At 61.5% G+C, this 12,881-nt stretch overlaps 1 protein-coding gene across 2 annotated transcripts; it reads right to left on the minus strand.

Moving 5' to 3' along the window:
- Positions 1-338: 338 nt before the first annotated feature.
- Positions 339-8,818, minus strand: SEMA3B (semaphorin 3B). Of its 2 annotated transcripts, XM_061128541.1 has the most exons (18): positions 8,692-8,818; positions 6,950-7,136; positions 6,105-6,262; positions 5,907-5,969; positions 5,370-5,489; positions 5,190-5,283; positions 4,864-4,983; positions 3,835-3,980; positions 3,631-3,742; positions 3,457-3,526; positions 3,234-3,378; positions 2,707-2,926; positions 2,354-2,445; positions 2,236-2,277; positions 1,837-1,994; positions 1,685-1,740; positions 1,453-1,592; positions 339-1,096 (listed from the first exon to the last, which is right to left on the minus strand). In XM_061128541.1, the coding sequence occupies exons 2-18, from the start codon at positions 7,056-7,058 to the stop codon at positions 692-694; spliced, it is 2,250 nt and encodes a 749-aa protein (XP_060984524.1). In that variant the 5' UTR covers positions 7,059-7,136; positions 8,692-8,818; the 3' UTR covers positions 339-691. The 2 variants fall into 2 exon arrangements, with proteins under 2 accessions (XP_060984524.1, XP_060984525.1); XM_061128542.1 differs by lacking the exon at positions 8,692-8,818 and having other exon boundaries at positions 3,234-3,375; positions 6,950-7,292.
- Positions 8,819-12,881: the final 4,063 nt, after the last annotated feature.

Consider the following 12,881-nt stretch of genomic DNA (forward strand, 5'->3'; position numbering starts at 1 on the left):
CACCTAAGCCACCCCTACTGCCTGAACCATGGATGTGACCCTACCCTCACCCCATTTAAGGAACCCACTCGCCCCTCCTGCCCTCCTCCCTGCAAGCAAGTGAGAGCACCTGTTGCTTGTTGGGCACCTGTGGCTTATTTCCACTCCCGTGTTCTGCAGCATGAGTCCCAATAAAGCCTTGCCTGAATTTCTCATCTGGCCTCTTATCAACTTCTACTGATTAAAGAGTCCAAGAACCTGGGTCGGTAACACTAAGACCAGCGATTGTCTGCTGGGGCCATTCCAGCTTTGGCTGAAAATGTGTTTATTGCATTAGTACAGTCGGCCTGTCCCACCCCACCCACCCAGCCTGTTCACAGCTTTCTGCTCATTGCCCAAAGAGGTGGTCCTTCCTCCAGGGTGGGCATTCCGGGCACCACTCCCACCCAAGTGCTCAGGGAACCCTGCTTCTCTGCCGCCTCCCGACCAGCCGGACCCTGTGCCCGGCCTGGGCCGCCCCTATCGGGGTTACATTCAAGGGTTATCCTCTTGTTAATAAATAAGCCAGCATGGCTGCCCCTTGGCCAGGGCCTGTCGGTCGGTGTCGTCCCTCCATCAGGCAACGACGGGCCCCTAGCCGTCTCCCAGGGTCTGAGCGCCCCCTCTCCCTCCTGCCGCCGCCTCCCCAGTCCCCAGCGTGGGGACGGCCAAGTCACCAGTCCGCTGCGCTGCGCGGGCCCCGCTCAGCCCGCAGCTCTGGGGCGTGTGTCCTCCGGTTGCGGCCCTTCCTCCGTGACTCAGGAGCCTGTGGGCGCGACGCGGGCTGCGGGCGACACATTCGCAGGGAGTTCGCACCACCGCCGCCGCCGGGCTCCACCAGCTGCAGAAAGTCCCGGTACCAGAGCTTGGGGCCCGGAGGGGAGACTGGCGCAGTATCCTCAGTCCGGGCCAGTCTTTCAGCCTGTGCTGCACTCAGCACGTGCAGCGCCAGGCGACGCAGTGGCTGCGAAAAGCCCTGCTCCACCGCGGCACACAGGTACACGCCGGCGTCCCCACGCCGCAGCCTGCGCAGCAGCAGCCCCCGCCTCGTGCGCTCCGCTCGCTCCTCCACAGGCACCTGCAGGTGGATCCGCGGGAGGCGAGGATTTTAAAGGAACGGGCGGGGGGCGGGGCTTATCTGCACATGAGGGCGGGTCGGAGACCTCAGTGGGCGGGGCGAGGGCGGGGCTTCTCTCTGATGGGGCGGGGATGTCAGGCGCCTAGTTAGAGGAATGCGGCTTCACCTGGATGTGGAGTGCGGGCCAGAGACCAAACTGGGCATTAGGGGTCTGATTGGGCTGAGACTCACTGGGCGGGGCTGGATCGCATGTAGACGTGCGGAGCGGGCCAAGAGCCTCATTAATCAGGGCTGGCACTTTCTGGACGTTAGGGTTGGAACAGGGCCTGTTTGGGGAGGGGGTGGGGGAGGCTCACCTGAGCGTAGGCCGACTCCCCCACACGTTGGAAGGTCCACTCCACGTGCGCCTGCAGCGATCGGGGCTCACACTCCAGGAAGGCGCTACCTCCCTCCACACCCAGCACCTTCTGCTCCAGCAGCGCGGGGTGGGATGAGTCTGGGGGCAAAGGGAATGTCAGATTCAAGCCAAGCAGGATAGGGCGGGGCAGTCTTTAAGCGCTGAGGGGTGAGAGCGGCTGAGACACTCACCGCCGGAGCACAGTGTGCTGGGGTCGCCGTTCCTTACGTCCTGCCGTCGGAACCGCCTGGGGATGGGGAACATTAGAGCCTCCGTGAGCGCGTCTTTTAGCCAGGGATGGATTAAGACTCCCTCCAGGCAGCGCGTCCTTGACCATGCTCACCTCTTGGCACTGGGCTGGAAGCGAGTGCACTTGGCCCCATCCCAGGCACAGTAGGGATCACGTGCCAGGCAGCATTCGGCACAGGCACGGCCGTGGGCAGCGCAGCGGTGCAACGGGATCTGGGCCACCCCGCTCCGAGAGGCTACGTACAGTTGGTGCTAGGGGAATAAGGGCTCCAGGCTGACCAAGGGAGGCCCAGTGCTCACCTCCCATAGGTCAGGAATCCTTTCCCCCACCTTTGACAAAAGGGAACACTGGGGTCTCAACTCACAGCGTCTAGCGAGGGCAGAGCCTGTCCTCAAAACGGAAATTGGGGCTTATCATTACCAAAAGAATGGGAGTAGGGGCACCTGGGAACACTTTGGGTCCATTCCACCCCCAAGCACTCTGGCCACTTACCCTCTTGGAGGAGATTTGCATGCTGGTGACAGCAGCTGAGTCCTGAGAAGGAGGAAGGGCTCTGGGATCATGGCTCCATGGGGTGGGGGTCCCCCATGCAGTGGGGGCTAGGTCTCACCTCAAACATGTGTAATTCCTCCAGGAGCAGCCCCTCGGCATTCGGCCTGCCATCCTTGGGAACAGAGATCACCTTCAGCACTGTGCCTACATCTGCAAGGATGAGAAGGGTGGGTGACTCTATGTGCCCCCTAACAGCTAGAGCCAGGGGTCTCCTTGCCTCTGATGCCTCCACCCACAGCACGGCTGGAGAGGTGAAGAATGTGGGTTGGAGCAATCAGAGCAGCATCCAGAAGGAGATGGGGGACACAGCCCCGGGAAACATATGGAGATGGGTCTGAACGCAGGGAAATTCCACTAATAGGCCAAAGAGCCTGCGCTGGGTTTTGTGGGTGGTCGTGGAAGGACCCCGACCTGTGCCGATGAAGAGGACATCGTAGTATCCATCAGCAGCTGCGACACGGTCCGCAGTGATCTGGGTGAAGGTGTACCCGGCTCCCACTTGTTGGAAGAGAGGGCGCCCACCGATGGGCAGGACGGAATTGTACATGAGGGGGTGGTTCCGGGCAAACTGGATGACATCATCAGGAAAGTCCTTGGTGGAACTGAAGGTGCCAAAAGTCTTGCTGGGGCACTGGGAGTTGGAGAGGAGGCATGACAAGGATGTGGATAAGAAGGCTGGGTGGGCAGCCCTCCACAGGAGACCTCCCAGAACTTGGAGTGTGTGTATGAGGGGGCGGGTATTGGACAGAGCCCTGCCCTGGGAATCTGAGGGGGAATCATGACCTTCCCCTGAGGAACCCTGTCTGATGAAGAGGATATTTTCCCAACCATTAAAAAAAAAGAAAAGGAAGAAACCACATTCACCAAGAAGACCCCAAGTCAAGTCCTCCACCCTGCAGGTTTAACTGGGTTGTGGACTCAGTCCCTGGGCTACGCACCATGCCAGGCCGGGGGTAGGGGACACGTCCCTGGTAGGACACCCACTGGTGCATGGGGCCCTCCTTGTGTGCAAAGGGTCCCAGGAAGGCCCGGCGTACATCATTCATGCTGTACACGCACACGGCAGAGCCCTGGAAGATGCTGCTGCAGGTGAAGGTGTCAGTGGAGCGAAGGGCTCCAGTGGAGCCCGGGCCGCCCTGCCCACTGCCTCCCACACCTCACCTGGATGTGGAGAAGACAGCATAGAGCAGCGGGGTCCAGCGATCTCGCGAGGACAACAGGAACACGTCCTCTGTGGGGAAGGGACCACGTTGGGGGAGGGTGAAGATCCAGGCTCCAGGGTCTATGGCCCTGCATTCACGGCCCCCCACCCCATCCTCCACTCCTGCCGCTTACGGAGCTGGTCAAAGTTCGTGTCACCCTCGGCACCCGGCACTGAGCAAACCAGCCGCGCCTTCAGGAACGTTGTCCACTTGTTGACCAGGCTGCGCTGGCCACCTACGTCATTCTGCAGGGGCCAACAGGAGGGGATAAGGGTGAGGCCCCGACACGCAAAGGGGCTGTGGCAGAATCCCTGAATGTGGCCCATGAAGGCCTCACCCTGCAGATCTGGCCAACACGGGACACAGACAGGCGTCCCAGTGCCGGTGTGGCCTCCACCGCCGACTCACGGAAGAAGAAATAGATCTTGTCATCATCCGGGTTCTCACTCTCCGGGATCCAAAAGACCTTGATAAACTTGGGCTCTGGCCACAGCAGGAGGCGAGGGGTCAGTGAGGTCCCGTTCTCTTTAAGCCAGCAGAAGCCCTCAGGGCAGCCACTGACCACCCCACCTCCAGAAGCAAGTTCCGTGGGCTCCTCAGGACAGAATCAAAAGGATGAGGGCCTGCGAGTCAAGAAGCAGCCACGAGAGGGCAGCAGAGACCATGGCTACCTGGGCTCACAGGCAGGTGACCTTGGCCAGCGGCAGGCCTCTCACCCCTCCCCTCCCCTGGCAGTCCTCCCTGCCAGTGCACCAAGAAAGGAGCGATCCTGAGTATCTGGGTTTTGCTTTCACTTATGAATCTTCCTCTCTAGCGGGAAGTAGATGCCCTGACTCCTGCTTCAAATACTCTGCTGGGTCCCCTCACTCTTAGAATAAGGTACTCTATCGCTACCCTTTCCTCAGAGGGCAGGCCCCTTATGGTTGCTGCCTTCAAGAGTCCGCTCCTTGGCTTGTTCCTGTCCCCGGGGCCTTTGCACTCATCCTTCCCGCTGCCTGGAATGCTCTTCCCAAAATCCTGCTGTGTTCTGGGAATTAGCTCATTCCTCTTTCCAGCAGAGTGGCTTCCTGTCCCCAACCCTCCCACCCACCACCAGCATGACTCCCACCTAGTCCCCTCTTCCTTCTCCGTTCTCTCACGGTATCTCCTGGCCATTGGAGCTGATCTTATCGTGTGTTCACTCTGAGGTCTGCACTCAAAGAGGGCATGGGTCACACCTATCTCGTCTCACCCTCTGACCCAGTGCTGAGTGCAGGACTTGACCCAGGACAGGCATCTGGACAGCAGGTGCCTTAATCAGAACCTGCTCTGTTGGAGATGAGGGCCCCCTCCCAAAAGTCCCCCCCCCACCCCCCGAGCCTTTCACCGTTGAGCCAGCGGGAGTCATGCGGCTCTGTCCGGAGACTTGGACGCTGGCCCAGGCTGCGGAAGATGGTGAAGTCCCGGCCCATGAGGTCCGCAGCTACCCCTGAGTACAACTCTTCCCCTGTAGACACAGCAAGGCTTGCTGAGTGAAACCAAAGACTCATATGGCAGGTTGGGGGAGCTCTGGGGGCTCTTGGGGAATCAGTGAGGTTTGGGGGGATCCCTGGGGCTCTAGGGAGGGTTTTGAGACTTTAAGAGATGCTAGAGTCTCTGGGGGGGTGGTTCGGGTTCCAGGAGCTCTCCTGGGGTCCCAGCCTTTGGACTCACCCACCAGCACGGAGGCAGCCCGATGCCTGGGGTCATAAGGACTCTTGCCCTTGCCATCCTCCAGCCTCCGAGGGTCCAGCCGGAGCATGGGCTCCTGGGAGGCAGCAGGGAGTTACTCGTGCAGGCCCTTCCTCCTTCCTTGCCCTCCCGGCCTCCCTCCTTGACCAGCTCTGGCCTTACCTCCAGCCGCTGGCCCACCTCCACAAATGCACAGACAGGGTGGAAGGCCCCTGTGCCACAGGCCAGCAGGTGGGTGTGGTTGTACGCATGGAGCAACTTCACGAAGTTCATGCACTCGGTCTAGCACGCAGGCAGGCAGGGTCAGGAACAAGGAGGCCTCCCTCAGGGAGGTGGCCTGAAGGGGTCCCCGCTCACCAGCGGTGCCCCCACCCCTTCTTCTTCGGTGCATCACCCCAGGCAAGTACTAACGTGGGTGACACGGACCCGGGTGCCCTTGGGGACCAGCCCGGCCCTCCCACCTCTCTCCAGAAATGGGTTCATGGGGAAGCAGAGGCCTGCATTGTCCACCGTGACTCAGAGGCCCCCAAGAAGAATCACATGAGCCCCCCACCCTGACTCACTACCTCCGGACTTCAGCCACCTCGACCCTCCTGCCCCCAATCCCAGCCAGAACAGGGGGCCCTCTGTTTCAGCACTGCCCATCGCTAGAGTGAGGGGCTGACCCGCCCCACTCCCACCCGGGCGGCCAACACTCACGCCAATGTCCTTCCCAGCCCAGTTGCACTCCTCTCGCCATTCCACACGGGCCGGCCAGGCCAGCTAGGGGGAGGGTGGGGAGGACAAACACAGGGCACGGTCTCTAAGCTGAGGGTGTCCATCCGGGGACCCAACCTCCCCGGGGCTCTTTCCTGGGGGGGTGGTGCTGAGGCTGGGTGGTGGTGGGGTTTCTGGCACCTTCTTGACCCGCTTGCTAATGTTGTCCAGGCTGAGGGAGGCCACGTGGTTCTCGGCGCCCACAAACAGGCGCCCACGTTCCTCATCAAGAAGCAGCGCTTCATAGCAGCAGGTCCTCTCCAGCCTGAAGGTCCGGAGACCGTGCCGGGCCTGGAGCTCTGTGGGGTGCGGACACCACTGAGGATTCGCCAGTCATGCCAGAAGCTTCCTCCAGGTCAAGGTTGCACATATGACCTGGCCCACACACAGGTGGATTTACACGCGTGTGCTTTTACAACTCGGGAGGACAGGCCCACCCAGGTGCTGGCCGAGCAGCCAGGGTGGGCAGTTCAGCCCCCTACCCCACCCCCATGGGGGAAGCAGGTGGAGCTTCCAGGGCGTGCTCAGACAAGCAGTGTCTCCAGGCGGTGCACAGGCAGGCAAGGGTTCTGGGGTAGGGCTGCATGTTGGGCCAGCCAGAACCCAGACCCCAAAGTCAGGCTGAGGGTTCTCTGCCACCTGCCCAGGTTCAGTATGATGACGCTGCCTAGTTACCACCCTGTGTAGAGGGGGTGTGGGAAGGCGGCTCTGATGCCCGCCCCCCCATCTCAACCTTCCTGGGAGCAGGGGATGGAGCGGAGGCAGGATCTGTTGCCATGGGGACAGAAGGGGTCTTCCTGGGAAAGCATGAGGAGAATGTGGGCAGAGAGCTCGGGGACTGAGGCCAGGAGAGGGTTAACTGGAGGTGGCCTGAGCATGCCCCCAAGTCCGGGGCTGGGTGGCACACACACAGGGTGACAGCAAACACAATGCCCCCTACCCACCCTGGGCCCCTCTCCTCCCTCCCGCCTGCCAGGTGCACCTACCTTGGAAGGAGAGGCGAAGGCGTGGGGTGCTGGGGGCAGCACCCCCCAGCCCTGCTGCCCAGAGAAGGGCCAGGCCCGGGATCATGGCGGCAGCCTCTGCCCGCCCCATCCCCGCAGCTCAGGGAGCTCAGGGTTCAGCGGGCGCGTGTGGAGGAGCCTTGAGCCGCCCTGGACTCTGCCCCGGGATCTGGAGGAGAAGGAGTTGCAGCAAGGGGTGAGGGCGGGAGGCTGGGGGTGGGGGGGGAGTCCCCAGGGATCAGATTACAGCCCCTAAGGAAAGAGGCTGGGGGGTCGCATTCCACTTCCGAGCCCTCCTCTCCCTCGCGGGGTGCCCTGTCTGGCCACAATCGCAGACACACCCACGCTGGGCACACCCTCGGGGTCAACCCTACACTGGCAGGCGCCCGCCCCACCACGTCACCCTCGCCAGGAACCCGCCCTCCTGTATACACACCCACAGGGATTAATTCACCGAGTCAGTGCGCCTACTTCATGCCAGCCGGGGACTGGGGCTAGGGGCATTGGGGCACACAGGCAAGGTCCCCCCTGCAGGAGGAGGCAGAGGACCAACGAGGATTCGGGTTGCTTGCAGTCCCTACAGATGTGCCAAGTGCAACGAGCAAAACCAGCCGGTCATGGGTATGAGTGTAACAAGAAGGGGTCATGCCTCTGGAGAAGGCTGTGCACCCACGGGTCCTCAGAGAGACAGAGGCGCCTTTGGAGCAAGAGCTGATAGTGTGGGTGCCTGTGAGCAAGAATGTGCTTCTGTGGGTCCTTTGTGTAGCTGTATTGGGCATCTAAGTATTGTGTGTGTCTTGCATGCATATCTACACATACCTATGTGAGACCATTTGGCATATGGGCTATATTGTACACATAGGTGTGATATGCATGTGTGTGCACACACATGGCATTGTACGCATGTGTACGCAGGATGTACATATTGGGGTGTATGCAGGATGTACATATCAGGGGTGTACACTTTGTAAGCATGTACATGTGTGTTGCACATGTGTGTATGGATGTGGGAGCAAGTGTACGCATCTCTCTTGACATGCAGGTGAGCAAATAAAACTGCAGCATCCATCACTGCTTCAACTCTGAGACACCCGGGAAGCTCACTTCTCAGAGGGAGAAGTGCAGATAGCTGGGAGACCCAGGGCTGGGCAGACGCCTCAGTTTCTGATTTGGGAGCTGCGCCCACTTGGACCCAGCAGCCCCAGCTTTGCGCTGGACCTCTCTCTCCCCACCCCAGAGGGCGGGAGGGGCCGATCACACCCAGAAATGCTGTGATCTCAGACTTCAGACCCAAGAGGAATCAAGCGGGGAGAGCCAAGGGCCTGGGGCAGCCTCTCCCAGCAGCTCGGGGGAGCTGTCCTTCCGTCTCCAGCCTCTTGCGTCTCCCTCAGCCTCTCCATCCCGTCTTTGCCTTCAAGGGTTTCCCCATCTTTGAGCCCCACCACTTCTGTGAGCCGGAGTCCGTCTTCCCTGGAACCCTCACATGGGCCAGGCTCTGGCTGCAGTGCCCACCCTCCTTCCCAGAAGCTGGCTGGGCAGGTGCCGGGCACAGTAGCCCTGGCATGGGGCAAGGTCCTGGGGCACGATCAAGTGAGGGGCGCAGCTGCTGGGGCACGTTCATCCCAAACCACGCTCCCCAAACCGCCCCTCTAGCTCCGCCGCTGCTTCCAGACCCCTCCCACCCCAGGACTCCCACCTCCCTCCTTCCTGCCGCTGACACTTGCCACTGCCTCTTCTAGGCCCGGGAGGTCTGCGGCATCCCAGGACGCCAGGCTGCCTCCCCGCACTCCACCGAGAGCTCCGGCAGTGGTGGCTCCTCACCCTGCTGCCTCTTCTCACCCTGGAGAAGGTCGGAGAAGCCGAGGGGCCCCAGGGCACCCTCTGACGGCTCCTTTAAGGAGCAGCCCCCGCCCCCACCAAGCCAGCTGCGCCCGCCCCGCCGTCAAGTTTACGGGGCGGGTCGGGTGACTGGGCAGGCAGCCGGGACCGGCTGGAGTTGGTGGCCTGGCCAGAGTGGAGCGGGCACGAGGGAGGGGGGGGCAGGGCCGACCCCTCCCCTGTGGGGCTTCACGGCTGGAGGATGCCCCACACAGCGGTCCTGGAAGTGGGGCAGGCCCTCCGGGCAAATAAGGAAGAAGCACTAGAGACCTCGTAGCCCCAGGCAGCGCTGTGAGCCAGCAGAGGGAATGGGCAGACCCTCGGCAGCCTGGGAGCTGGAGGCGGGGAATGAGGGGGCTTAGCTGCTACCTGGGTCCCCAGGAGTCTGCTGAGAAGGGCTGGTCAGGGAAGGGGTCCTCAAGTGGAGACCTGATGGGCCCCCGAGACCCAGCCCCCACCCTGCCGCAGGGCTTGGGCAACTTAGTATTTCTGCCACCTGGCTGGCAGCGGCTCTGATGACGGCCAGTGTGGGGTGGGAGAAGAGGGCTCTAGGGGCAGGGTGGCGGCTGGAAGTCAAGTCTGACTTGGGCACTGCAGGGTCTGGACCCATTCAGAGACTGGTCCTGACCAATGGTCCCACGTCTGTGTTGGGAGGTGAGGGGTGTTCTATGCCATGTTCATGGACTGTCTTTCTTCCAAGGGTGTAGGTGGCAGGCAAGGTCTGCCTCGCCAGAGTGAGATACCCCAGGGGGCTTCAAGGATAGGAGGGGGCTTCTCAACACCTCAGCTGGGAAGGGTCTGTGGCCTTGGCCTAACGGTGACTCTGGGGGACACACCCTGTTGATACTGCCAAGGGTACTTCCTTGGAGGAGCTGACTGTCGACCATGGCCAAAGGGCTCCTCAGGTGCACCTAGGTAAACGTGCCAGGGCTTGAGGGCAGGCGTCTTCCACCCCTCAGTTCCCTCAAAATGCATCCTCTTACATTTTCCCCAAGGCTGACTGGCAACTCCTCGGGGGTCTGCAAGGGAGGCCATGGTTCTCTGGTGCATTTCCTGTGAGTTCCTGGAGTAGAGGTGTCTGTGCCCAGTAGGGTTGGGGGGTTGGGGAGGGACCTGCCTCTCTTAACTGAGCCTCAGGCCTGGTGTTTCTGGCCTGGTCTCGCTGACTGGTTGGCAGTGAAGGGTGGGCATCCGTGGGATGACCAGGGGCCTTCAGGAGGGAGAGTGGGGGGACGCAACCCTGCCTGAGCCCCAGGACTTCCAGCACGTGGCCTCTCTCCCTCCTCCCAGGCTCTTTTGCTTTGGGTCTGGGCAGCCTCCTCTGGCCCCATGCAAGCAAACAAAATTCTTTGGCTGTTTACAATTTTCCACCCAAGCAGCCAAGATCAGCAAGTGCCTTTGAGGTCCCCACCCAACCCCACGGTGCCCCCTACCTGACCCCATTGCTTTTGGTTCTTCAGGCCCAGGGTCCCAGGCTCTATTTCATGCCCCTCCCCCAATAACCCAGTGTCCATATTGGATAATGAGATCAGGACCACCACCACCCCCCCCCGCCCCCGTCTTTCCAACATCCTGGGACTCAACCCCCAGCCAAAAGGATCAGGCTGTCCCCCGGTCCACGTGAGTCCTTGGCATTGCCTTCCAGCTTCCAGATGTCCCCGGAGCAGGGAGATCCCCAGCGGTGAGAGCTCAGGTTGTCCCCACGAGGTCTTTCTGCTTCTCAGTCCCGGGTCCCAGAGCATGCAGACCCTGGGGAGGGACTTCATGGAGCCAGCCCTCTAGGGTCAGTGGGTCACACTGGGCTCTGGAAGCCCCCAAGGATTCTGGATTCACACAGCCTGGGCCTGGGTCTCGACAGAACTGAAGAAACCAGGGGACGCACAGTGCCTGGTGCTGCCTGTCAGCAGTACAGCCTGATAGGGCCTTGGTTTTTCCTTCTGGAAATAACTGGATTGTCGTGCCAAATGCCAGCACCTGCCTCCACAGTCCTCACTCTCAGCTGGGCGTGCCCCTTGCACCCTGCCTGGACTCGGTGGTGGTGTGACTGGGCTGGGGTGGGACATCCATTTATGGAAGACTGCAGCCAACCCTCTCAGTGCCCAGCTTGGGCTGGGTTGAGTCCTGGCTCCGCACTCACACCTGCTTTAGCCATCAGGGCTGGTGGCTCCAACGGCTGGCTCAACCTTTCCCTCTTCCGGCCACGTGGGGACTAGGACGTGCTACCCAGAGGAGGACTTTAGGCAAGGGGGGATAAGCGGTGGAAAGCGGGCCCTGGAGAGCCCAACTGAGGCCTGACTTCCCCGACACTCTGCGAGCCACGCCAGGGGATCTCCCGGGAAGGTCTGCCTGGCATTGCCCTCACCCACCCCCAGCCTGGTGTCCAGGCTCCCAGAGGAACACCCGTTGGCCCACCTTTTCGGGAAGATGAGCTCCTCCCCTCCTTGCCTTCTGAGGGCCATGTCAGAGCCGGGGTGGAGGGGTTGAGGGAGGGGCCACCGGGAAGCCTGGGCCTCTGGCTGGGGCCCTACCCCCACCCGCTCCGCCCCTGCCCTCCGCCTCCTGCACATTCCTCCCTGGCTGAGGTCAGCCCCTCCGGGACGGGGGAGCCACCCCCCCCCACCAGCCACATCACAGCTCCTCACTCACTTCTGTTTTCTTCGTTGCCCAGCAGGGGGGAGAGGGGGTGGGGAGAGAGACGAGGGGCCTAGGGGGTGGGGCTTCCCTCTCTCCTCCTTCTCTGTAACCCGGGGGAGGAGGTGCCAGGAATGCAGGAGGGTGGACTCCGGTGGCACCCAGTCTTCATTAACATACGTTAACATAAATGCTACCTTCCCTCCCTTGGCTTGGGGGCAGGGCAGAGGGGTGGTGGGGTGGGAGAGCCTCCGGGGAGTGCCAGATGGGGGCTCGGGCTGCTCCGGGAGGCTGGACCGGAGGCCCGTCCCAGGAATCCACCCCTATAGTAGCCGGGGAGTGGCTGGGTTGAATTCTGATTCTGCTGCTCACCAGCTGTGTGTCCCTAGCGGGGGAGTGGACCTCTCAGTCCCCTCTCCTCACTTGTCCTGCGGTAGTAAAGGGGGGTCCAGGCAGGGTAGGGTACACAGGTGCGCGCTCTGGCTGCCATCTCAGCGCTGGGCATCCTGTGGCATGCAAGCCCGTAGGCCCGAGGGAGACACCACTGCCTCTTCCAGCCCAGCTTCATGGGGCCCTTTCTCTGCCCTGATTCCTCTCCTGTCTTTCTGTCCCCTTTCTTCCCTTACCCACACCCCCAGCCCCCAGGACTGCACTCTGACCCTCCACCTGAACCTCCTTCCCTCCCCAGCTGCCTAGGATTCCTTAGTCTTCCTCCAAGAGTCTCCAACCCACCCCCAGCAGTGCTTGAAGCCCACACCCTCCGCCCTCCAGAGAGCCCTAAGTCAGAGAGGCCTCTGTCTCCTTTAAGACAAAACAAGGCCCCACCTCCTTGCCCTGCAGCTTGAAGCCTGACCCCTTCACCTGGGGGTGGTCCCCACGCTCTTTCTGCCAGATCTCCTCCAGTGCCTCCTCTCTGCAGCTACCCTGCTTCCCCAGCTCCTCCAGCTTGGGGACATCCCAGGCTCTTAGCCAGGCATTCACACACCCCTCCCTGGCTCAGCCCTGGCTAACCCTGCCAGCACTTCAGCTACCCCATTTCTGGGAGGTGGCGGCTGCTTCTTTGCCAGGACTTAGCTTAGGCTGTGCCCTCTGCCCTCCCCTTTGCCACTTGCTGGACTTTTCCTCATCACTCACTACCCACCTTTCTCCATGAAAGCCCGGATGCTTGTAACACCAGGTCCAGGCCACTCTGCAGGACTCTAGGATCCCCAGCAGCCACTATCACTTGGGAAGCCACCAGGCACAGGGAAGCAAGAGATAGAGGAAGTGCCTGCGGGAAGCCCTGCCACCTTCTTGAGCCTGGGTGAGGACTGAGGGGGCGTTGATGGAGAAGACAGACTTCAGGCATCAGCCACTCAGGCCTTGACTCCCTCCACCCACAGTGAGGTCAGAAAACAGGATAAAT

The sequence above is a fragment of the Dama dama genome, chromosome 24 (assembly GCF_033118175.1).
Source record: "Dama dama isolate Ldn47 chromosome 24, ASM3311817v1, whole genome shotgun sequence".
NCBI classification, from domain to species: domain Eukaryota; kingdom Metazoa; phylum Chordata; class Mammalia; order Artiodactyla; family Cervidae; genus Dama; species Dama dama.

Bases quoted from the DNA above. Each gene is read 5' to 3' on its own strand.
- SEMA3B (XM_061128541.1), bottom strand. From the start codon at position 7,058: ATGGGGCGGGCAGAGGCTGCCGCCATGATCCCGGGCCTGGCCCTTCTC. The intron at 1,593-1,684 runs GTGAGTGTCTCA...CTTTGCCCCCAG, and splicing joins CAGCACACTGTGCTCCGGCG to ACTCATCCCACCCCGCGCTG. The intron at 1,097-1,452 runs GTGAGCCTCCCC...ATCCACCTGCAG, and splicing joins GGGAGTCGGCCTACGCTCAG to GTGCCTGTGGAGGAGCGAGC.